The 27,201-nt window shown below is 39.2% G+C and overlaps 1 protein-coding gene across 1 annotated transcript; it reads left to right on the top strand.

Moving 5' to 3' along the window:
* The first annotated feature begins 595 nt into the window (after positions 1-595).
* LOC102869663 (melanoma-associated antigen 11-like) lies at positions 596-27,201 on the top strand. Its single transcript, XM_006881896.1, has 3 exons — positions 596-751; positions 25,298-25,415; positions 26,339-27,201. The coding sequence occupies exons 1-3, from the start codon at positions 596-598 to the stop codon at positions 27,199-27,201; spliced, it is 1,137 nt and encodes a 378-aa protein (XP_006881958.1).

Genomic DNA, 27,201 nt, shown 5'->3' on the forward strand with positions numbered 1-27,201 from the left:
TGTCAGAGTTTCCTGAAAATATGTGAGCATCTGGGCCTTTATTTTGCCTTCTGTCAATTAAACAAGTGCATTCCTAATACAGGGCTGGATCAGTGTGTCGATTTAGACAGTATGTCCTGGACTACAGACATTCATTAAATAATGCTTTGAAATAACACAAATAATATATTTACTTTGATAAGGTAAAAAACCAGCTTTGTGCGTTTGAAACAAATGCTTGAAGCAGATTGCTATTGAGCCCTAATAGGTTTATGTTTCAACGCTCCCTAAGCCTCTTGTGTTTAAGGAGACTTTGAGTGCGATATTCAGTAGTTGGTATATGATTCCTACTTGGCCAGGTTCCAGATAATCACTAAATGGTAGAAAAATCTCTGTATTATAAAAAAAATACATTTTTGACAGGTAATTAGACTGTATTTATTTAGTAAATTGTGTTGGGAGCAGAGGGAAATTGCACTTTGAACAAATAAAATGAGAAGCTACTAGTTTCTTTTTAGTTTGACTATGGGTTTCTGTTCAATTGTGAGGTGATTCTTTTACTTAGCGAACTCTAAGTATAGAAAGCACTACAGCTTCCCCGCCTGGTTCCGGCGCTATGGCCCCCGCAAAGAAGGGTGGTGAGAAGAAGAAAGGCCGTTCTGCCATCAACGAAGTGGTGACCAGAGAGTACACCATCAACATTCACAAGCGCATCCCTGGAGTGGGATTTAAGAAGCGTGCTCCTCGAGCACTAAAGGAGATCCGGAAATTTGCCATGAAGGAGATGGGAACACCAGATGTTCGCATTGACACCAGGCTTAACAAAGCTGTCTGGGCCGAAGGAATAAGGAATGTCCCATACCGCATCCGTGTACGGTTGTCCAGAAAACGTAATGAGGATGAAGATTCCCCAAACAAGCTGGATACACTGGTTACCTATGTACCTGTCACCACTTTCAAAAATCTACAGACCGTCAATGTGGATGAAAACTAACAGCTGATTGTCAGATAGTTATAAAACTGTCAAAAAAAAGAGAAAGCACTACAAAATATCAATATATTTAAATTTGATGTTTCCTCAAGTTTTAAGTAAAAAACCCAAAATTGATTCATAACAAGAAAGCTCTTAAGAAGTTACATGGCTAACAGATAACACCATCTCTAGAATGCCATAAAATCTAAGAGAATCCAGAGTTTTGTTAATTAATAAACAAATGTTTGGATAAGAACAAACAATTGGTTGAGTACAATTTCTCATCCACTCAGGTCTGTTGAACCAGTAGAGACCTGCCCATAGACAAAAATGAATTTCAAATGAAAGCAACAATTTTTTCCTTTCAAATCAATTACATTTAACAACTGTTCGTGTTCTAGGAAGTGGTAATCTGCAGTATCAATCTAGTTATTATAGTGTGATAAAAATAAAAAAAGGAAAGGTCTTTTTCTACAAAGAGCAAAACTAAGAAGTGAGAGGCTAAAATTTTATGTGGTGTGCTGAGTTGATTCACTTTATACAATGTTTTAAAAAGTTTCTTGCATTAGATAGATATTATATATTATATGATGTTGTTATATGCCTGTTGAGTTTCTTGCAACTCATAGCAACCCTATGTACAACAGCCCTGGCCCCACTCTATCTTGAGCCAACATCATTGTCTGACACACCTGCCTCATTACCCTAGTCACTGAGTCAATCCATCTCGTCCAGGTTTTTCCCTCTCTTGTGCCGTCCCCTCCACCCTTCCAAGCTTAATATCCCTCTCAAAGGACTGGTTCCTCCTTGCAACAGACCCAAAGTATGTCAGAAGGAGCTTCAAAATCCTTACCTCTAAGGAGCAGCCTGGTTTCACCCTGTCCAGGTTAAACTGATCGATCGATCGATAGATAGATAGATAGATATAGAGATAGAGAGAGATAGAGAGATAAGATTGATATAAAGAATGAAAAAGAGAGACAAGGGAGGGGGGATAGATAGATCGATAGAAAGGTATAGAGAGCAGGATGGATGGATAGATATTATTATACATTATCAGTTTATTATATATATTTAATGTTATTCATTTTATTATTTTATTTTCAAATTGTTTTAGTGATCTCTTAAAAGCCAAGTATTTTCCCCTCATGGCAGTTCTTCTGAGGCATCCTCAAGGATGAACATGGTTTAATAATAAGAGAATCCAGGTATTAATTTATGCCTGTATTTGCATACCTAATAGTTAATTCTCCAATCATAGCACATGACCTATCACACCCTCACAAAGATCAAAGGAAGATTATTTTCATAGTCAGTAGCAAAACTAAGATGAACAAGATTCATCAATTCAATTTACATTCACTGTTGTTGATTGTTGTTGAGCCAAGCATGACTCATAGTAACCCTATGAACTAAAGGCCTGAAGCCTCTCTAGAACAATCGCCATTTAACAAAGTTCATAGAGTTCCAGGGACATGTTGTTTAGGAAGTGAATGCTACTCCTGCCTCAAAACCTGTCTTAAACTAGGAGCTCTAACAAACACTCTCCACTATGGTTAACAGTTATGACATTTGACACCCCAATGGCAAAAGGTTCAGCATCACAGCAACCACATGTTACTTCAATAGAGCATATTCACAGAAGAGTGCTGTACCACTTAGAATAATGTTCCTCCAAAATACAGTAACAGTCTTTTAAATACAAAAGCCCTCCCCGAGGTCTTGTTAATTCTAAACAAGAGGCTTAAAAAAAAAACAAAAACAAACAACCCATTATAGTATGTTGTTGTTGTTGAACCCTTCCCTGTCCTGAGCCAGTCTCACTAATTCCGACACACCAACCTGCAATGCTCCAGATACTGTATCATTTTGTCTCATCCGAGGTCTTCCTCTCCTGCACTGTCCCTCCACCCTTCCGAGCATGATGTCCTTCTCCAAGGACAGGTCACAACTGTAGGCTGGGTTCAGTAAGAAATTAGCTCTTGAATGGATATTTACTAAGGTGCACCCTTGGAATACCCCTTGAAGTAGGTGGAAGGGAGCAAGAGCAGGAAGAAAGAGAAGCTCAACTGTGCTGCAACCTAACAAGAGCCTTGTCTAATCCATAGGAACCTCTGAAACTATATTTGCCCTTCAGGGTTGTCTTTTCCACCATCTTGGGTGTCTCTTACCAGACTAAACCAAAACACTGCCTACTGAATCAATCTCAACCCCTGCCAACCTCATGTGTTACAATGAAGAACTATTCCACAGGGTTTTCTCACTGATCTTTATGCAAGCACATGACCAGACCTTTCTCCTACAGGGTCACTGAGTGGGTTAGAACTCCTAGATGAGCAGTTGAGGGCAATCATACTACCATTTAACTGTTTATATGTGTTTCTACTTATTTTACTTGAATTAAAAAACAACAACCACCTGTGTTTTACTCCCCTTTTGAATTCCTAAACTTCAGCAGTTTCTGGCACAAATAGATTAGATTTGGGGAATGAATGGATGACTAAGTCATTCTCGATCTCTACCTCTACCTTATCCTCCACACCCAATCATTCACTAAGTCATGTGGCACCTGCCTCTTAACAAAAAATGTCTGTCCAACAGCCTCTTCATTTCCACCAGCACCAATTAGTTTAACCCTTCATTGTTTCAAACTTGGACTATGTTAGCAACCCCCTACATGGATTTCTTGCTTTTAATTATACTATTCTTTCTGCCAATCCTTTCCACAGCTTCTAACGGCATTCAAGAGAAATTTGGTATTTTCTGTTGATATGGTCTGCGAGTTATTTGTCCTCTGTTGATCTCAGTAGCTTCATTCCCTGTCACTCCTCCACATGCAGAGGCAGATGAGAAACAGTGGCACCGACAGGATGGCTAATAATTTGGCACCCAATCAAATCATTCTTTAAATATTTCATCAACCTTTTATTTTTGAGCAAGGGTGGGAAGAAACTGATTTTCTAATAATAAAATTGTATCCATCCTTATGTGTAATGTAAAATATTTGTGACACTAATTTATTCCATACAATTTCTAAATCCTGACAACTCCTTGGGAAGCATTTAAAAACCGTTTTAAAAAGCATTTAAAAAACCATTTAAGAACTGTTCAAAAATCCCAAATGAAAAAGTCCTGTATTTTGCTGCTGCATATTGGTGATTGTCGTTGCTGTCTTTAGTCTATTTGTGCCATTTGTAGTTGGGCTATACACCTTGCCCATGTGTGTTTCAAAAATCACCCAAAAATGAGAAGTCAGCACCTGCCAGGAATATTTTTTTAATTGGTATTATCTCTACTTTGTGTACTATGTGTATGAGAAAGAGTTTTCTTTCTCTTTTGTCAGTTATCTAATAAATTGTAAACAGAAACAGGGATTGTTGTTGTTGTTATGTGCTGTCGAGTCGCTTGTGACTCATAGCGACCCTGTGTACAACAGCCCTAAACCCTGCTCTATCCTGTCCCTATCACACTGCCTCTGACACATGCATCCCGATTACCCCAGTCACTGAATCAATCCACACTCATTTATCTAAGGGTGCGTTATAAGTAGATTTCACTGAAAAGGACTGAAGGAGTTTCTGAAATCAAACAGATTCAGGACAAATGTGAACAGAACCATTACCAGAAATATGGTTGAGTTGTGAGTAAGGCGCAGAGGCCGGAGGAAGTTGTCGCATGGCTGGTGATCCTGCACGGGAAAAGAAGCATGGGAGGAACGTTGATGCCAGCAGAGGACCTCTACTGATGAGGAAGAAGAAGAAGATGTGACAAGGAATATGAGGATGAGATTGATAGGGAATGGCCACAGTGTCTGAACTTCCATTGTATTATTTCATGTAACGTTCAAAATAACAGTACAAGTTAAATGTAATCATGGAGCTTGGAGAGATTAGTCCACTGGCTTACAGCACAAAAACTATTAAGAACAAAAATATGGAACAGCACCCACGGCTGGTTTAGCTGTGTTTTTATACCCCCAGTACATAAGCTTTTACCAGTCTGTAGCATAACACTGGTGTACCAGAACATGTTAAACTGATGCACCATAAAAATTCCAAGATCAAATAAATTCAAGACATGGAAATAAACATGCTAATCACGAGCGTAGATCAAATGATTTGTGGGAGGATATCAAGAATATCGTCCATGAAGAATGCGAAAGATCATTACAAAGGCTGAAGAGAAAGAAAAGACCAAGAAGGATGTCAGATGAGATTCTGAATATTTCATTAGAGTGCCGAGATGCCAAAGCTAAAGGAAGAAATCAAGAAATTAAAGAGCTGAACAGAAAATTTCAAAGGGCAGCTCAGGACGACAAAGAAAGATACTATAATGAAATATGCAAAGAGCTGGAGGCAGAAAATCAAAAGGGCCGAACTCGCTCAGCGTTTCTTAAGCTGAAGGAGTTGAAAAATTCAAGCCACAAGTGACAATACTTAATACGTTACCGCAAATGACGGCAAATGTGTTCCTAAGCACAGCCGTCAATTTAAAAAGTGTGCGGCAACGTGTTAAGGATGCTTTGCGAAGAGTGTTAAATGATCCAAGAAGCATTAAAAGAAGATGGAAGGAGCAAACAGAGTCATTTCACCAGAAGGAATTGGCTGACACTGAAGAATTTCATGAAATAACATATGAGCAAGAGCCTGTGGTGATGAAGGAGGAAGTTCAAGTTGCTCTGAAAGAATTGGCTAAAAGCAAGACTCCAGGACTTAACAGTATACCAACTGACATATTTCAACAAAAAGATGCTGCCCTGGATGTACTCACTAAATTGTGCGAAGAAATCTGGAGGACAGCCCGCTGGCCAACTGACTGGAAGAGATCAATTGATATTTGTTCCCATTCCAAAGAAAGGTGACCCAACGGAGTGCGGAAATTATCGAACAATATTATTAATATCACATCCAAGAAAGATTCTGCTGAAAATTATCCACAAATGACTGGAGCAACACGTCAACAGATGTGCAGGCTGGGTTTAAAAGAGGCCATTGTACTAGGGATATTATTGCTAATGTTAGATGGATCTTGGCAGAAATCAAAGAGTACTAAAAGAATGTCTATCTGCACTTCATTGACTATGCAAAGGCATTTGACTGTGTGGATGGATCACAACAAGCTGTGGCTGACTCTGAGAATAAGAATCCCACAACATTTGACTGTGCTTATGCGAAACCTATACTTGGACCAAGAGGCAGTCTTCAGAACAGAGCAAGGAGACACTGCATGGTTCAAAACTGGGAAGGGGTTCTGCCAGGGATATATTCTGTCTCTATACCGCTGGGATGTACGAGGAGGAATGAGGCATCAAGATTGGTGGAAGAGTCATCAATAACCTGCGTTGCACAGATGACACAACCCTGCTCACTGAAACTGAGGAGGACGTGAAGTGTTTGCTGCAGAAGCTCAAGGACTGTAGCCTTCAATACGGATTGAAGCTGAACATCAAGAAAACAAAGATTCTCACCACTGGGCCAATTGGTAGCGTCAGTACGGATGGTGAAGAGATTGAGATAGTTAACCATTTTAATTTGTTGGGCTTCACAGTCAACACTCTTGGTACCAGCAGCCAGGAAATTAAGAGACAAATTGCATTGGTAAAGTCAGCTGTCAGGGACCTCTCCAAAGTACTAAAGAGCAATGACATCAGGCTGGAGACTAAGGTGCACCTGATCTGGGCTATAGTCTTCGCTATAGAGAATCAATGCCTTTGAGCTGTGGTGCTGGAGAAGTGTGTTGAATATACCATGGACCACTAGGATAACAAACAGGTTTGTCCTGTAGAGGGTCAAGTCGGGCTGTTCCTTGGAGTCAAGGATTCTCAGGCTTTGTCTGACATACTCTGGGCATGTTGCAAGGAGGGACTGGTCCTTGGAAAGGGACATCATGTTTGGGAGAGGGGAGGGATGGTGCAGGGGAGCAAGACCCTTGATGAGATGGATCGATTCAGTGATTAGGGCAGTGGGAGTAGATGTGTTGGAGTCAATGAGGTTGGCACAGGATAGAGCAGGGTTTAGGGCTCTTGTACATAGCGTCTCTATGAGTCGCAAGCGACTCAATAGCACACACAACCACCACCACCCACCAGGTATTAATTAGCTGCAGAACTCCTCATATGTCTTGATTGCTACAGTTCTGCATCCAAAAGGTAAAAAATGCAGCACCTGGATTTTCAAAATTGAGTATACTATGAAATTCCTTTTCTTATAGACAAACCATTGCTAGTTCTCAGGATATTAGCATTAGATAAAAATTTGGGGAAAATTGCTCTTCACCATCACAGCAAAAGTAATCGATTAAAAAAATCTTGTTAGTGAGTAAAGAAGAAATGCAAAACAAAACTTGCTTGAATTTTATCCATGTAATGTCACTTATAGAGGTCACTGAAAGATGGAGAAGAGATTGAAGCTGTTAACAATTACAGCTTGCCCAGCTCTACAATCAGCTCTCTTGGCGTCAGCAGTCAGGAAATCAAACTACCAATTGCACTGCGAAAATCTGTTGTCAAGGACTTTGCCAGAGTGCTAAAGAGCAAAGATATCAATCTAGAGACTAAGGTGTGCCTGATCCAGGTCACTGTCTTCACAATTACTTGCTATGCTTCAGAGAGCTGGACTAAGGATGACAGAACCATCGATGCCTTTGAGCTGTGGTGCCAGAGAAAAGTATTGAGCATACCATGGAGCCCCAATAAAACAAGTAAGTCTGTCCTGGAGAGGGTAAAACCAAGTTTCTCTTTGGAGGCTAGGATTTTTGAAGGTCTGTCTCACATACTTTGTCAATGCGGTCAAAAAGAACCTGTCCTTGGAGAAGGATATCATGCTTGGGAAGGGTGAAGGGACAGTACAAGAGAGGCAGACCCCACATGAAATGGATAGATACAGCAATGGCGATAGCCGTGTCAGAGTCAGTGAGATTGGCTCAGGATAGTGCAGCCTTTAGAGCTGTTGTACCTAGGGTTGCTATGGGTCGTAGGTGACTTGAGGGCACATAGCAACAACGTTGCTTATAAGCTATAAAACAAGTGATTTGTTTTCTTTACCAGTCCAATGGTGATTACTTTTAGAAAACATAATGAATGGGAATGAAACACAATGTGAATAAAAAATAGTGTGAAAAATACAGTGTATGAACTTCGTAAGCAAATCAATAGAAAATTAAAAAAAAAAATCAAACAAGAGAATCATACAGCTCTGGGATGCTGTGAACTGGTTTCCATGGCTAGTTGGCAGGCGATCAATTCCAATGAAGAGGTTGTGGTGGTGGTTGTGTACTATAGAGTCAGAACTGACCCATAGCTGATCCTCTGGTGGGTTTTCAGAGCCAGTTAAATCTACAGGATTAACTTCTGCAGATCAGCTGGTAACCCTGAACCACTTGCCTTTGGGATTGCAGCACAGCTTCTTTGCCACCTAGGACACCAGAGCTCCAGAAATTAATTAATTGCCTTATTTCAGAATAAGTCAAACTCTGGTGGTGTAATCTGTAGGAAATTACAAAGTTAGCTCAAAAGCAGTGCCTCTCTGATGGTTAAAATTCACCAAAGGTTCCAAGTGAGAAATATGGGTAAGCTCTTCTTGTACAATTTATAGCTTCCAAAACCCCACTTCAGGGTGAACTATGAGTCAGTTCTGATGCCAAGGCAAAAAGTGAAGGACAGTCACATTTAGCTTTTTTTTTTTAACAAAATTTTTCTTTTATACTGGTTTGCTTCCAGTTTATATACATTGTTTTTCACACTGTATCCTTCTTGTTTCCTTTACCCACCCCCTCTCTACTCATCAAATTACCATTTTTTAAAAAAGGTAGTATAAAAAATAAATTTAAAAAAAGAAGGGGGGGGAAAAGGTAGGTATTCTTCCAATACAACTAGCCAACACTTTCTGAGAGGCTCTAAATAGGGGGGAAAGCTGCCTTCTATCTTAGATATACAACTTGAGAAAAATAGTTTATGAACAAAAAATGTGCAGTTATATCAATTTTAGAAATGTCAGTGCAATCTATCATAAAGTAAAACCATCAGACTTTATATGTAAAATTTCTGATGAGAAACTCCTCTGGGAAGAGTTCACCAATAAATATTTCACATAAAAGACATTCTATTCACTCTTCTTTGCATTTCCATTTAACATCACGTTATTGGAGAACATAGCCCGCTCAGGCTGCATACCATTAAATCAGCAAAGACGAAGAAATTTACTGGCAGATAGAGACCTCTTTTTATAATTCCACATAGGTATCATTTCATATGGCTTGTATTTCCCTCACAAGCTCCAAATAAATATAATCTACCCTAGCTGCTATTTTGTTACAGGCAAGTGAGAGAGCAGTTCCATCTGCTGCTTCAAGTAAAAACATGAAAAGACACTTTAAGTCAATTTGACAGAGTAGTTAAAAGTATGGAATCACACAATCTTGTTCTTACCCCTTACTACCCATGTGGCATGGAATAAATAACCTCCAGTTGCCTCAACTATGGAAGAAAAATACCACTAATCCCTGCTTGGAGTAATTGTGAAAATCTGCTGTCAGTAACCTATTTAGAGTGTTAAAGAGTAAGGATGTCAGCTTAAAAACTAACTTGTGGCTGATCGAAGTCACAGTAACTTTCAATTCCTTTCTATGCATTTGTAAGTTAGACAATGAATAAGGAAAATTAAAGAGGAATTGATACTACTGAACTGTGGTGTTGGCAAAGAGTACGGACTACACCAAGGGCTGCCAAAGGAACAAGTAAATCTGTCTTGAGAAAAGTGCAACCAGGATGGTGAAACGTCATGTCACATACTTGGAGTATATTTTCAGGAGAGATTCATCATGCTGGGAAAGGATAAAAAGTCAGTGAAAGAGACTCAAGATGGATTGACACAGTGACTGCCACAATGGGCTTGACAATGACAGAGGCGATGAGGATGTCGCAGGATAGCAAAGTTCAGATCTGTTGTTCACAGGAGGACTGCTGTGAGTCGTAGTTGGCTTGAGGACAGAGATCATGAGGATGGCACAGGACAGGGTCAGCTCTATTACTACGATCACTATGAGTTTTAGTCAAAAACAATCCCTGCTTAGGAGTAATTATGAAGAGGGTGCAGGGTTGAGCCAGAGCTTGAACTGTCGTGTATAGTCACTATAAGTCTGTCAATTTGACTGGTACCATCAGTCAGGAAATCAAAACCAAATGCTGCCAGGGACCTCTCTAGAGTGCTGAAGAGCAAAGATGTCAGTCTAGAGACTGTGGTGCACCTGATCCAGGCCATGGTCTTCACAATAACTTGCTATGCATCAGAGAGCTGGACAACGACTAAGGATGACAGACAAAAAAAAATTGATGCCTTTGAGTTGTGGTGCTGGAACAAAGTACTGAACATATCATGGACCACCAAGAAAATAAACAGATGAGTCCTGGAGAGAATGAAACCAGGCTGCTCCTTGGAAGCAAGGATTCTGAGGCTTCATCTGACATTCTTTGGGCACATGGATAGGAGGGACCAGTCCTTGGAAGAGGGAAATCATGCTTGGTAGGATGGAGGGACAGCACAAGAGAGGAAGACCCTCAATGAGATGGATTGACTCAGTGACTGGGGTAATGGGGGCATGTGTGTCAGAGACAATGAAGTTCAGAACTGTTGTACTATGTATGAGTTGTCACTGAGTTATAGGCAACTCGACGGCACATAGCAACAACAACATGATGTAGAAATATCCTCTGTCAAACCTATGTAACTTGCATCTCGTTTCTGGCTACTGGGGTTTCAAAGTTTTAAAATTATATGGGAGGAGATCGCATATTTTTTCTTCTCTTGGAGCCACTGTTGTATTTGAATGGCAGTGATCCTGCATTTGGATCAGCAGTGCAACTCTCTACAGACTAGGCCCATAAAGCCTGAGTGTTTACATAGATGGTAACAGATTTGGGGGATTTTGACTACATGCCTCTGTAGAACCTTGATTATGTTTTATATTCATTAAAATTCTATAGATGCTGAAAACTGGACTAGGACTTCTTCTAGTCAACACTTTAATAAAGTTATTATCTGGCAGGGATGGTTAAACAAGAAAAGAGAAACAAAACAAAATACTAGATTTAGATAAGAAGAAATAATATTGACAATAATCACAACCAAGATTTGGGAACTTATGAGAAGGTTCTAATACATGGATTCAAGTAATATAAAAAAATTTTTAAAAGCCACTTTTCTTTCCAAAACTAGCAAAAGAACTAAGAAATTACAATAAAAATTAGTCAAGTCATTGCTGTTAACTCATCAGAATGGTTAAGCTGATCCCCCTTGGGTTTGTGAGGCGGTAAATCATATGGGAGAAGACTGGCCACCTTTCTACCTTCAGTATTTATATATATAAATATTAAAGTGACCCATCTTAAAAAAATTACTTGGTACCTAGATATTAATTAATCCAGCAAAAGGTATACAAGCTCATTAAGTATAAAATTATTAAGCTTTGTTTGAAAAAATTACTTTAAAAATATAATTGCATGATCATTTGTGGCCAAGAAAAGGCTCAAAAATGTAAATTTTTTTCCAAATTAATACAGACATTTAATGTTATTCCAGTCTGAGTTCTGGAGCTAAACTCCAAGAATTCACATTCCCGCGCAGCAACTTAACTTTATGTTACCAAGCCAAAGGTGGGTAATTTTAATCTGCAGCCCTCAGACCTGGCTTTAATTGTTTTTGGTTAAACATTCTTGTAAGTGGTATAGCACACTGGTCTGTCCATTTGCTGTACAGAGTTAACTCGTGGTTGCTGTGAAGCTGAATACTGTGACACTGACGTGTCAAATGCGATAATGGTTCCCCATGGTGGCTAGTGTTTGGTGGAGCTCCCTGATTAAAACATGGAAGCAGGAGTGGCATCCACTTCCAACATCGCTTACCTCCAGCAACTGTGAAATTGGAGAAATGATGAAAGTTATACAAGTGTTCAGGTCTTTCGTTCACAGGGTCATTATGAGTTGTCCACAACTTGAAGGAACTTAACAACAACTATTACAATGATATTATATTTTTCTCCAGTTCTCCCCTCCTATGATTCTTATTTCCATTAATTCTCTCATCCTACCCTTTCCTGCCTCCTGAGTTTTATGCCAGAGAAAATGCTGTCCTTTTGATATCATATGGTTGTTTGTGATAAGGTGTGTGTATCACCCTGGCATTATTGCTCATCTTATAGCTTTGTCTATGGTTTGGATGAGAGTTGAGCCAGAGTTTTGAGGGTAAGTTTAGTTCCAGGCTTGAAGGATGACTAAGCACTGTAGTTTCAGAAGTCTCATCAGTTGCATCCAGTCCAGGAAACCTGACCATTATGATTTTTAGTTCTGTTAGTAATTTATTATTAACTAATAATAAATTTATTGTTATTTAAAATAATAGCTAAAATATTCCTGGCATATTATTAAATGTTTGAAAAGTTTAGCAATCATGGTTATTGTTGCTATATTAAGGCCTTTGATAAAGACAAATCTGACAGGAAAATTAAAAAGCATTCATGGAATAAGAAATATTAATGCTCTACATGAATTTTAAAAGAACTTTACTAATAATTTTAAAAGTCAGATTAAAGCACTACGATATGAGTTCTCTAATCTTATTGGCACAGAATAAAATGTGTTGGCAAGAATGTAGAAAACTAAGTATTTTTTTTTTTGCACTCGGAGAGTGTAAATTGGTATGGCAACTTTGTAGAAAAATTTGACAGTACCTGTCAAATTATAAAGTGTGCATACTTTTTGATGCAGCCATTCCTGTCTGGATAGTGCAAACCATTAATAAGTTCAGCTACTAACTGGAAGACTGCTATTGCTAAGGGTCATTGAGGCAGAATTGACATACAGGTGACCCTTCAGTGGGTTTTCAGAGGCAGTAAAGCACATGTGGAGGATTGCCCATCTTTTTCCAGCAGAATAGCTGTTGGATTCCAACCAGGTGCCAGTAAGTTGGCAGGAAAGCACCTTATCCACTAGGCTTCCACTGAAAGATCCAAGGTCAGAATCAACCCAGAGGTACCTCTGAATAAAGACCTGGAAATCCAGTTCAGAAAAATCACGGCCATTGAAAATTGCATGGAACACAGTTACACTCTGTCTTATGTGGGATCGCTGTGAGTCAGAACTGACTTCACAGCAACTGGTTGGCTTTTTAAATAACCTACATAAATAGACACATTAGGAAACTACAATGGAAATGTAAGAATGTTTACATACTGCTGGTTATCTCAGAAACTGCAAATTCCTAAAAATCCACTCAAAAGGGAACATTGACTTACAGTGCATTTGTACAAGACATTGAAACTAAGACCTCTGGTGGCTTAGTGATAAGAAATTGTGCTACCAACCCAAAGGCACACGATTCTGCTCCTGAGGTGAAAAATGGGCAATCTCTGCCCGTACAATTTACTGCCTCTGCAAAAGCTCTGGAGGATCAGTTATGGGTCAATTCCAACACAATAGCAGTGAAACTCGAGACACACACATCTATGAATCAACAAGGGAACTGTTCTAAACCAAAGGAAGAGCAAGATGCTCAACAGTACATTTAAGGAGATACCATATTCTTAAATTGTTCAGGTGTTTGTACGCTCATAAAAATCCTCCAAAAGAACACACTGAAATAGTTTATAGTGGTGAATTCTTTAGGTAGGGTAAGGAAGGAGTTCAGTGGACATCTATAGTCTACATTACACATGCCTTCATTGTCTAAAAAATATTACAAGTATGTACATTACATCTATAATAAAATCTATTTACTTCTGTTAGTCTCAATTAAAATTATCCCCACTGTTAAGCATGATTCCTGGCTGGATCTATCTGTTAAATTATTCTTCTTCAATTATTTGAAGAAATATTAAATACTTCTCCATTTAAGTAGGATAGGATGTTTCATTTTAATACTGATAAATATTTTGGAATGCTGATTCAATGCCATTCTAGTTCTTTCCCAGATGTACACAAAAACAGACTAGATATTTCATTCCAACCAAGTAACGGAGGTTTCAGTTCTCTGTTTAAACAATTCTTGTCAAATGACAATTTCCATGATGTCACTGACTGAACTGTGTAATCCCAAAAGAAGTATCAACTTGGTTTATTATATTAATAGGTGTTGTCAAGTCAAAGACGAGTCAAAGCAATCCTATAAACAATGTATCTGAATCCCATAATCTGACACACTTGAGCCCATTGCTGCAGTGTCTGTGTCAATCCATCCCAATCAGGGATCAATCAACTTAGCTAGGCCATGATTTTTCATTTATCTCTGTGTTGTAAATCCTAATACCTATTTTATTAGTGAGGGGAGATTTTATTGACTAGGCCATGATTTGCATGGCTATGATTGGCTAAACCATGATTAATATGGCAGGATTAGATTTTAGCTAGGTCGTTTTAATGTGATTAAACTTCTTTATGCTACAAGTCCTAATGTTAATGTCATTAATGAGACATGATTGGAAGCAGATATGTAATGATGTAATCACCCTCCTATGAAGCAATCTGACATGTGATAAACCAATCAGGTTCAAGGAGATTACGGTGGTATGCAAAAGCCTTAATTATGTCACAGCCCTGATCTAATGTTAAAGGAGGTTCCATGGGCTATGACCTGTATCATTTTTACTCTTTTAAAGATATAAAGAGAAGTGAGCAGAAAAAAGGGAAACTTTTGTAGCACCAACAAAGAAAAACTGAGAGTGAAAATTAAAAAATATTAATCTCTTCCTAGGACTCAGAAAAAGATGGATGTCAAGGCATATGGAGATCTCCAAGGAATTCTAAGCCTACAGATGATGAAGGGAGGCAAAGTCCTTCCTCCAGAACCAACAGAGAAAGAAATCCTTACCCCTAGATCCAACATCCTGAATTCAAGCATCTAGCCCACTTAAACTTTTAGAGAATAACTGTGTACATTAAAGTAACTCACTTATGATATCTCTGCTATAGCAGCAATTATGTAGCTAAATCATATATGCATATATCCCTTCCTAGGCCAAGGGCTGCGCTTAGTCACCAAGGCACTCTTTCAAACCTCTGCAGCCCTGAGGTGGCCCAGACTTTACAATGCACTACTGCACTGAAACAGATGAAGAAGAGAACTGTTTAAAAGGAATACATGATTGGGTATTATTGTCATGACAAGAGTCCAGAATGAAGGTGGCACAGTTGAGCAGACTTGGGAGGAAGGATTGCATAACAATGAAAAGAGTTTTACTTTTCAAGGAGAAGAGTGAATGGTGGGGAGGGGATGGGCAGGGAGAAAAGTGCAACAGTGAAATGACTAGAAACCCTAAGTCTCTGTAAACTTTCATTAAAATTAATTAAAAAAATATGCAGATAACAAAAAAATGCACTATGATGGACTCTTCTGGGGGCTTCTAGAAAGACCAACATGCTAGACTTGGTGAAATGGATGTGTCATAAGATGTCTTCAAAATCATTTTAAAGAGCTGATACCGCTCCTCATGTTCAATTCTGGTGGCACTAGTGGAAAGGAAAGGCTACTTCTGTGAGACTGTTTCCCATAGTCACCTTAAATCCATGATTCATTCTTTTGTCATCCATTCTATATTACCTAGTGTCTGGACTGTTATGTGCCAACAAGTCCCTTGCAACTCAGTGATCCTAGGAGTAAAATAGAGTCACTATACTAAAAAGAATTGGCTGACACAGGAGAATTTCAAGAAACAACAGGTGATCAAGAGCCTATGATGGTGAAGGAGGAAGCTTAAGCTGCTTTGAAGGAACTGGCAGAAAAACAAGGCCCCAGGAATTGATGACATAACAACTGACATATGTCAACAAACAGATGCTGCCCTGGATGGACAATAAGGTTGGCTCAGGATAGAGAAGGGATCAGAGCTGTTCTACATAGGGTCACTATGAGTCACAAGCAACTTGACGACACTTAACAACAAAAGTAATTCTAGGTGTTCCATGAGAACATTTGCCCCATCAGAAACTAACACCTGGCTCTTTTCGTCATAAATTATGGTTTGGGGTGATGGGGTTTGTGCTTTAAAAAATGTGTGCTAAATTCCTCTCTCTCCACAGCATTCAAAAATGTTAAAAAAAATTAATTCTAGGTATTACACTAAAACTGATGAGTTCACCACAAAAGGAACGTATTTCATTCACCTTTTGTTGGAGGAAGTGTTCAATGCACCAAGGGAATAGGTCTGATCTCTCCAGACTGGACAAAGACAAAATTCTTTTATTCACAGACTCCGAGACTATCTAGGCAGAAAATTCTATATAAAAAAGCTTCAAGAACTAATAGCTGAGTTTAGCAAGGTTTCAAGATATAAGATCAATATGCAAAAGTCAATTGTATTTTTATATGCCGGCAACAAACTATATAAAACTAAAATTAAAAACAGTGCAACTTGAAGTGGTATCATAAACTATAAATTATGTGGACATAAATCTGACAAAAGATGTAGAAGCTATGTATATGGAAAACAATAAATGTGTAGATAAAAATCAGCCAATACCCACATAAATGGTAATATATTTATATGTGTATGTATTTTAAAATTTTTATATTTGTTTGCTTACATAGTTCATATATGTATGTATTTTTATTTATAGGCTGGAAGAATCAATATTTGAATATTAAGTCTTCACAAACTCATTGACAGACTCAGTTCAATCTCAATTAAGATCTCAGAAGGTATTTGTGTTGAAATTGACCAGTTGATTCTAATATTAATAAGAAAATAAAAAAGACCTAGAATAGACAAAAATAATAAAAACGTTGGAAAGGTTATTCTACTTGATTTCAAGTTTATGTATCATTTAACAATTATTAGGACAGTGTACAATTCACATAACTATAGATATACAGCACCAGAGCAGACTATGAGTCCAGAACAGACTAACATATATATTATTATATAGACAACTTACTCTTCATAAGATGCAAAGAAAGATTAGAGGAAGAAGAACAATCTTTTCTACAACTGGATCTGGAACAAGTGAATATTCATATGTTTTTGTTGTTAAGTGCTGTCAAGTTGCTTGCAACTCCTAAACCCTAAATTCCTAAACCTAAACTCCTAAAGCCCTAAACCCTGCTCTATCCTATGCCAACCTTATTGTCTCTGACACACTTACCCTCATTATCCCAATCAATCAATCCATCTCATTCAGTGTTGTCTTCTCCTATGCTGTCCCTTCACCCACCCAAGAAGTCCTCTCCAAGGACCAGTCCCTCCTTGCAACATGTCCCAAGTATGTTAGACGAAGCTTCAGAATCCTTGCCTCCAAGGAACAGTCCAGTTTGACCCTCTCCAGGATGAACCTGTTTGTTCTCCTAGTAGTCCATGGTATAGTCAACATTCTTCTCCAACACCACAGCTCAAAGGCATCACTTCTTCTATCAGCACTAGTCATTGTCCAGCTTTCTGACGCATAGCACGCAATTGTGAAGACTATGGTCTGGATCAGGTGCACCTTAGTCTCCAGCCTGACATCACTGCTCTTCAGTACTCTGCAGAGGCCCCTGACAGCTGACTTTCCCAATGCAATGCATCTCTTAATTTCCTGGCTGCTCTCCATACACAAAAAAATGTTCCATATCAAATATCCTAGTTTAAAAATCACTCCAAATGAAAAAATAGGAAATAGAAATATGAGAACTATAATAAAACTTCTAAGAAAAACATAGAAGAAAAGTCTTGGCTTGAGTTTTTCACTAACTTTTTGCTTTTCATTGTTGTCAAGTCAGAACCAACTCACAGCCAAGCCTCCAGCAGGTTTTCAGAGGCTATGCATTACACTCAGCAGCTGCTGGTGCATCCAAACTACCTTACTGAAGATGACATTCAGATGGCAAACAACATATGAAGAAATGCTCAAAATCATCAGCCCGAAGAGAGATACAAATCAAAACAACTCAGCAAAGTTCAATAGAGCAGCAAACAACAAGTATTGGTGAGGTTGTGGAGAGATTGGGATCATTATTAACTGCTGGTGGGAATGTAAAATGGTACAACTACTATGAAAGGTGGTCTTGCACTTTCTTAGTAAGCTGGAAGCAGAACTATCATCTGACCTAGCAATTCTCTTACTGGGAATAGAGACTAAAGTAACCAGAGACACCATCCAAACAGATGTATGCACACCCATGTTTATTGCTGCATTATCCACAGTAACAAAGAGATGGAAGCAACCCAACTAGCCATCAGCAAATGCATAGGAAAACTATGGTATATGCACACAATGGAGTACTACACCGCATTGAAAACCAAGGAACTTGTAAAACATTATACAACATAGGTAACCATGGAGGACATTATGCTGACTGAAATATTTCAGTCTCAAAAGGACAAACACTGCATAACACCACTGTTATAAAGCAGGACTGACATGGGGGAGGAGAACTAGGGAAGTGGATTAATAATGACTACTGCATTGTAACAAACGAAGGAAACACTGTTAAAAGGAATATAGGATTAGGTGTATATATGACAACAGTCCAGAGTAAGAGGTGCATTGCAAAGTGGATTGGGGAAGGGAGAAGGAAGAAAATAGGCAACAATGAATGAATGAAAATACAACTCTCCTGTAAACTTTTGTGAAGACTATAATTGTTATTGCTGTTTTGTATACTGTAAAGTGGGAACCAACCCATAGCTGATCTTCCGAAGGGTTTTCAGAGGCAGTTAGTTGCAGGAGATTGCCCATCCTTCTCCTGTGGAGCATCTGGTGACTTCAAACCATGTGCCTTTAAGATTACAGTGCAGCTTCTTGCCACAAGAAAATTGCAAAATAATCACCTGAATGTCCACAATATCTGTATGTTTTGATAAATTACATACATATTCATGAAAGTCCGACAGCAATTACAGAATCCGTTATACAGTGAGAAGGAATTACTAGGTGCAGGTACTCTGTATGATAGTGCAGTGGTAGGCATATGGCATAATACTTTTGTCAAAAGCCACAGAACCACACAAAACAAAGAATGAATCTTTCGTTCACTACTGGAATCTAGGAATAGCATTATCTCTATCTCTGTTGTTGCACATCACCCAGTCGGGACTGGCTCATAGCTGACGCTTCAGGGGCTTTTCAGAAGCAGTAATCACATGGGAGGAAACGAGCAGCTGATGGGATCAAACCATATGTCTTCAGGACTGCAATGCAGCTTCTTGCCACCAGGCCACCAGAGCTGTATCTAAGAGCTCTGGGGGCTTAGTGATAAGGAATTGCAGTGCCAACACAAAGGCATGTGGTTCAAATAGACCAGTTGCTCTGTGGAAGAATTTCAGAGTGCAATGTACTGTCTCTGAAAACCCATTGGAGGGTCAGCTATGGGTTGGTTCTGAGTCAACATTAAACAACAACATATTAACACTGATTCATAAGTTCTAACAAATGGACTACAGAAATGCAGGATGTTAATAATAGGAAACTTAGCATGCAGGAGAGAACCAGGTATATGAGAATTCTATCTTCTTTGTGCATAGTTTTTCCATAAAGCAAAAATTGCTTTAGAATAGTCTATTATCATTTTAAAAGTATCTTTATAGAGCTTCTGCTTGCAACTGTAGCACATAAAGACTGAAGTGAATTATATCCTGTCTTACAACAAGAAAATGCCAGACAAACTGAAACCTGGGGTTTTTAGATGTGAGAAGTGAACAGGATGAGCCATCACTCTAAGATCTGAAGAGAAAGGCACATTCAGATGGTCTCAGTTGAAATAAGCCTACCTGGAGCAAAAGTCACTTGAAACATAAACTGGTACACAAAGAGTGAAACGGAAGAACAAGAATTGAGAGGTTTTTTTTTCTGGGAATACAGAAAGATACACAAAGTTACTGACCAATGAAAAATACATCCAAGAACCAATACAAAAGAAAAAAAGGTGCAGGCACAGTGGCCGTTAAGTCGCATAGATTTCCCCTTGTGACCATAAAATAGCTCAGAGTTTATGTTATACAAAGAATTTAACTTTGGGATGCTTTGCGTCACATACAACTCGACAATATTTAACAACATAGAGCTTAGTGGGCCTAATGGACAGAAAGTGATGCTACCAAGCCAAAGGTGGGTGATTTTCATCTGTGTCCCTCAGGCCTACTTTTAATTATTTTTGGTCAAACATTCTTCTAGGTGGTATACCACTAGTCTGTCCATTTGCTGTACAGAGGTAACTCGTGGTTGCTGTGATGCTGAACACTGTGACCCTGATGTGCCAAATGTGATATTGGTCACCCATGATGGACAGTGTTTGGTGGAATTTTAAAACTTTAAAAGGACAGAGCAGTAGCAACTTTCCTCCTTTCTGTGCATCAGGTGACTTCTTCTTCAATAACTACATTTTCTCCAGGGCTCCAGTGCTCATCAGACTAGCCCACCACAGTTCCAGAGCCCATTGAACTGAACACCTGGGTACCAGTAATAATCTTATCTTTGTCCTTTCAGATTAGAGGTGGAAGTGACAAACCTCATATTGCTAATCACTGGGTTCCTCAACTCTTTCTTTTGGTTCTTCCATCAGCTGTGGAATCAATCCCCTGCAAGAACTTCTCTGTGTTATTTATAAGGTTTCCATTTCTCTAGATAATCCACTATTTCAAGTGACAAATCATATTAATTTTTTCTAACTGTATAGATTTTTTCTGCATTAAGTTTTTTAAATCATATACATCGTATTCCACACAGTCCTTCATTCGCATTGTGTTTCATATAGCCACTCCTATACATTGTGTCTTATAAAATTAATCACCATTAATCTATGCCCACTATTACCCCATCTTTTCAGATTGTCACTGGATTTTTCTAATGTATTAATTCTTTGCATTTATGCTAACTCTGTCACCAAGCAGCTAAATTATGTTTGAGACTCTTCTATACTTAATAACAATAACCCTGACCCTCCTACAAATAATATTATGTCTTTTATCCTCTACTTTTCCTATTTTTACTCTCTTGTGATTATGAAACCATCATGACTTGATGGTGCTCAACAACAAAGTGATTATGTGGCTAAAACATCTGGGTATTTATGATGGCAGTTGTTTTTTAGTTATTGCATGTACTGTAAGTAATAGTACTGTTGCTGTTATGTGCAATCAAGTGAGAATTGACTCATAGCTGGCCGTCCAGTGGATTTTCAGATGTTGTAAATCACAGAGGAGGGGAATCCTCATCTTCCTCCTATGGATCAGCTGGTGGATTCGAACCAACTGCCTTTCAGCTGGCAGTTCAACTCTTTACCACTAGGCCACCAGAGTTACTTACCATAAGTAATAGAGTAATAGATTCAATAGGTAAAAATTTCAAATAATTCAATTAGCACACAGAAATGCATATATATGCAAACAATAAACTTAAAGCCCAAGTGGTATTCATAGGAAAATGCATTATGTTAAATAAATTTAAAAAAAACACTAAGTATTTAAAACACCTAAGCAATTAAAAAACCATCGGGAATAAGCATATACAAAGCCGGTCAGCAATAATGAAGTATAGAAATAATAGCAAACAGTAGGACCATCTAACAAAAAACAATTATTTGAAAATTTAAAACCACTTCTGGTAAACATTATAAATGAATAAGCAAAAAGCATCAAAGTACACCTACACACACACACAAACCAAAAACATCAAACGAAACAAAAATTTAATCTCATTTAGTGCCTACTCCTAACTACCAATTTAAAATGAGTTGAAGAACACAGTAAAAGGACACCAAATATTGAATTCAGGAAAATAAACATTTTTTCAGCAACAAGAACAACAATTTGCAAGAATTAAAGAGGTAAAGTGGACGAACCTATGCACTAGCCAAAATAAAACAAACAAACTTATGGAACAGAAAAATCAAAATGTTTAAGCCATATATGGACATCAAGTCAAAGAATTAAAAAAAAAACCCCATAAGACTGCTAGATATTGTGTACTTATTTCACTTTTTAGGGATGATAATTTTATTGTGTTTATGCTTATTAAGGTATCTTTTCTTTTAAAATTGCATATTGGAAAACTTGAGAGGTGCTATAACATCTTGCATTTACTGATTATTATTATTCCAATGGCAGAGATGGGGGAAGGAAGAGTTAGAACCAGGTTGATCAGGCACTGATGATTTTGATGCTGTATCAAATACACTCGATTAAGGATACTATTCAATTGCATTGATTTATGTGTTAGTGGTAATAATGCATTCAAAAGGATTTAATGATAAATATGTTGTCAAGTTGTAAATAAAATCCTAAGTGAAAGGGACAACTCTTCATAAAAACAATATAACAAATTTCTTCACAAATATAAAATGCAAGCAAAATATGCAAAGTTGAAGCCACCCTAAAAAGTTGTACAATGTAACAGTTTTAGAGCTTAGTTTTTCCAAATGACAAAGGGAAAACTCTTTGTAATCCTGTGTCAACACTTCAACGCATACTTAAAAAAAAAAAAAAAAGAGGAGAAGAGAAACTCATTTCCACAGGCTAACTCTCTGTGATTAAAAATCTAGTTGAGGTCAACTCATGGGTGCGACAGGCCCACACACAGAGCAGAAAATAGTCTACATAAATTACTAGTTTATTCAACACAGTAGTGAGTTAAATGAACAAACAAGTTGTGCTTAAGAAATGAATATATAATTTAACCTCAAAAATTGCTTTCAATTTTAATACTCCACATTAACAAACTACTACAGAAAAAAATTAACACATTAATGGACACACAAAAAGCCTTAGAAAGAATTTCAAAATGAGTGCATAACATAAACTTTTGGCAAAATAATAGAAAACTTCCATTTCCTAAACACTTGAATTCCCATAAAAGTAAAAAAAAACAAGACACTCACCTCTATTCTTCCAAACTGTACTGGAACATAAAGGCAGATCTATGACTATCAAGATAAACATGATGTGAAAAAATAAAACAAATGTGTTGGCAATGTGATACTTTATGTAAAAAAAAAATGTTAAGACTAGGTAATGCAGCATGTGGAATGTTCAAGTAAAACAATTTTGGAAATACACTGATTCTAAAGCCACCATAAACAAATTAAAAGCTTTGCACACAGAAAAAACAAATTAGAACATGTCGCAGAAAATATCCAACTCACAACAGCAACACCATCCCAAAAGTATTAAAGAAGGCTAAAAAATGTACATTATCTATAAGAAGGCAACTATAAAATATTACCAGTACATTTCAGTAAAGGTAAAAATAGATTGGTATTACCATATTCATTGATGGGGAACAGAATGTCTAAGATGTCAGTTTTCAAATTACAGATTTAGCACCTTACTTTTAGTTGCCAGGATGCCAATCAAGGTCTGAATGCTATATTCATTCTGCTCTCAAAATCAAGCCTGGAAAGCAACAGAAAGAAGAATGAAAACAGAATTACATAGTAACAATAAAACTAATTTAAGCAACAAAATATAAGAAATCCCTGCAGTAGAGTGGATATTAAACTAGTATTGTGTTTATTGTGGGAGAGGTTACAAAGTTGGGGAATGTTCATAAAAACCTACAATGAATGACATCTGACAGGAGAGAGAAAAGGAGAGTTTTTAAACTTCTGCCCTTGATCCATCACAGAAACCAGAAGAAATTCCTCAGTAGTTGAGGAGTAACATCAGGAGAGTGGAAAAGAAGAAATTCAATGATGTTGAATGACTCCCAAGGTATATGCATGGGAATAAAAACCTGAAACCATTTAAGTGGATAAGGGACATATACACACTTACACATACACACACATATATATGCATATCATTATACATATGTATAGATAATGAATATATAAATATAGCTAATTCACATAAAATGTAAATAGATAACCTACTAAAAATGTAAATAATCAACTACAAATACAAAAGTATTTTTAACAATAAATTACATAGTAAAATTATTCATGCATGAAATTATATGCATATTTATGTATTATGTCTTTCTATATGCAACATATACATGTATTTTGTGGATGTAGTAAATATCTATCTACTGATATATGGAGGTACAAAGCTGTATTATACATACATCTGGAAGAGGCCTGAACTGTATTTCACACAATACATGAGGGTTTAAAAACTTAAAATCCATACAATGTTAGGCCATTTTAAGTAAGTGGCCCCTTCCCCTCTACGGCCCCCAGCTTCAGGATTGCGAATCTCTTAGGAAATAAACTTTCCAATGACTCCAACAGGCTGGAGAAGAGACGACCTGTGAATCCTCTCTCACACCCCATCTCTCCTGTCAGGAGCACTGTAACTCCTCTAGCATCTAGTCTGGGGCCAAAAACCCTTTTTCTGCAAGGGTTGCAATTGGCCAAATGCAGACATCTGACAGAGGCCACGGATCTCTTGAACCAAAGGAACCAAACCCACTGCCTGCAAGTTGATTCTGCCTTGTCATAAGCATGTGGGTCAGAGTAGAACTATGCTCCGAGTGTGTCAATTTCCCTAGTAAGAAGCTGTGCTGCAATCCCGAAGGCACGTGGTTCGAATCCAGCAGCTGACCCGCGGGAAAAGGCTGGACAATCTCCTCCCATGTGATGAACTGCCTCAGAAAACCCGCTGGAGGGTCAGTTGTGGGTCGGTTCCGACTCGACAACACACAACAACAATCTTTACCGGATCCATGTCACATCCACAGCCCACAGAGTTCCACCCAGTTAGCCTCTCATTTCAGTCGAGGCAGAGCCAAATCCACAGACCCTCCACCGAGTTTTCCGAGGTTGTACATCACAAGGAATGTGATCGCCTTTCTCCCTCAGAGCATCATCAGGGACATGCCACCTTTGCGTCAGCCACTTGAGCCCGTTGTTGTGAACTGCGAGGTCGAAACCAACCCATCGCTGAGCCTCCAGTAAATCACACAGGATGGGGTGGCCCAGCTTTCTCTCGCCGAGCAGCCAGTGGATTCGAACCGCATGCCTTCAGGGTGGCAGCCAGAGTTTCCGCATTACACCCCTAGGGATCACAAACCCGCTGTCATCTAGCTAGACTCATGAAAAGGTTCCTCAGACTGTAAATATGGTCTCATCCTTGACCTGCCGGGCGTGGCTGATGGATTCGAACTCCTGATCCTTCAGCTACCAACTCTCCACATTTCCCCCAGTATGCTTCCTGAAGACAAAATGAAGATATTTCAAATGGGTGAAGAGCCACTCATCCCCGGAAAGAAAAGACCCAACTGAACCTCCACCACCTGGAAGTCAGCACCGGCAGCTTCAGGGAAAGCTGGCAGGGGTAACTCACTTCTCCTTTCCAACACGGATGGGGGGCCACGCAATCACCAGAAGCTGGGTGTTCACTGGTTACCAGGAGTGAAGAACCGTGACGCTCTGCTCTTGCGTCTGACAGGTTGCTCTCACGCTGGGCGTGGCCTTTCTCAAAACCCCGGATACAAGGTTTCCCGACATCCTTCGCGTGTGCCTGCGGGGAGACGCTTTCTGCTCAACCTTGGGGTCCAGGTGGATGGGTAGTGAAGGCCCAGATCCGACCAGAGGGGAGATGAGTCTCCTCAGGCAGGCCCCCAACCCCCCCCCCCAACAGAGGTTCAGAGGCACTGAAACACTCCGCAACTGTCATGGAACGTCATGGGCAGAGTCGCTCCTCTGTCCATCTCTTCACAGGCCCAAAGGCCTGAGGTCCACGGAAGAGAGGGGGTGCTGGGTTGATCCTAGAGGCCCCCTCCTGATGAGAGAGGGAAGCCCAGCCACTTCCTGCCCCTGCTATTACAAGGGATAGTGCTCTGACTGGGGTAGCGTCCTCAGACGTGGTCTTTCTCCACTTTAGAGGAGAGCACATGGGATGGCTTCCTAGGTGAAATGGGATGTGAGATAGGTGTGAAGGTGGTCACACAGAAGGGGCAGTCAAAGTAACTATCTCCAGACAGAGGGTGCCACACGAACACACCCTTGTCATCTAGCCATTCGGAGAACTCATTTGGACGTCTTTGCCTGCAGACAGACTGAAGGCAGGTTGTGCAGGGCCTCCTCACGGGCAACTCAATGGAACTTCCATCTCGGGCACAGAACCGGAAAGAAACCTCCCTTGCCCTTGTTGCCAACCATGGGACACTCTGGGCAGATGTCTTTCCCCAAAGCTTCCCCATATTGCCATCTCAAGTATCTCAGTGAAGACCTTTGTCCGACTCCCAGGCTCATGTTAGCAGAGGTTCCATACTCTGCTGGTCAGCAACATAAGGGAAACACTTGTCTTCCCTAGTTGTCAAACGAGATTTTCTTGGCTCAGGTCACTTACTATTTTTCTCTAGGTCAGTGTCTTGTGCACCCTCCTGCCTGCTACACGTGTGAGTCATCATTTCTCATGGTTGGAAGACACAGAGCTGCAGGTATGAATATAACCTTCAGTCTCTAAGTAAGAAACTGGGTCTAGCAGATGCTAAGGTTCCCACAGCTAAGGAGAAGGCCACCTCTTCTGAAGCTTCAAGGGCTCTTCAGAATTCTCAGCAAGCAATCATCTCATTTGCCAGTCCATCAAGCAAATTGGATAAGGGCATCCAAGCTCAAGACTACACCATGCCAAGCACTTCACACAGCTCATCAGAAATGGAGGCCTTGCTCATGGATGCATTACACAACAAGATGGTTGAGGTGGTACTGTTCCTGTGTATAAAATATCTAACAAAGGAACCCATCACAAAGCAAGAAATGATAGAGATGGTCATCAAAGAGCATGAAGAATACTTTGTTGAGATCTTCAGGAAAGCCTGTGGCCATATGGAAAAAATCTTTGGCATAGATGTGAAGGAAGCAGACTCCATTGACCACACCTATGTCTTTGCCAAAACACTAGGCCTCACCTGTGATGAGATACTGAGCAAAGATCAGATCATGCCTAAGAATGGCCTCCTGATAATTATCCTCAGTCTAATATTCACAAAGGGCAACCGCATTGCTGAGGAGAAGTTGTGGAAATTATTGAATATGATCGGCTTGTATGCTGGGAGCAAAGATTATATCTTTGGAGAACCCAGGAAGCTCATCACTAAAGTTTGGGTACAGGAAAGGTACTTAAAGTACCAGCAGGTGCCTAAAAGTGATCCTGCCTGCTATGAATTCCTGTGGGGTCCAAGAGCTTATGCAGAAACCAGCAAGCTAGAAGTTCTGCAGCATATTGCCAAGGCCAATGGCATTGAAGCCAATGCCTTTGGACCCTGGTATGAAGCAGCTTTGAGAGAGGAGAAACAGAGCACCTGGGCCAAAATTATTGACATTGATGATACCACTATTGGACACTGA

The sequence above is a fragment of the Elephantulus edwardii genome, unplaced genomic scaffold (assembly GCF_000299155.1).
Source record: "Elephantulus edwardii isolate Elephantulus edwardi_28Jun2011 unplaced genomic scaffold, EleEdw1.0 scaffold00016, whole genome shotgun sequence".
Classification (NCBI taxonomy): domain Eukaryota; kingdom Metazoa; phylum Chordata; class Mammalia; order Macroscelidea; family Macroscelididae; genus Elephantulus; species Elephantulus edwardii.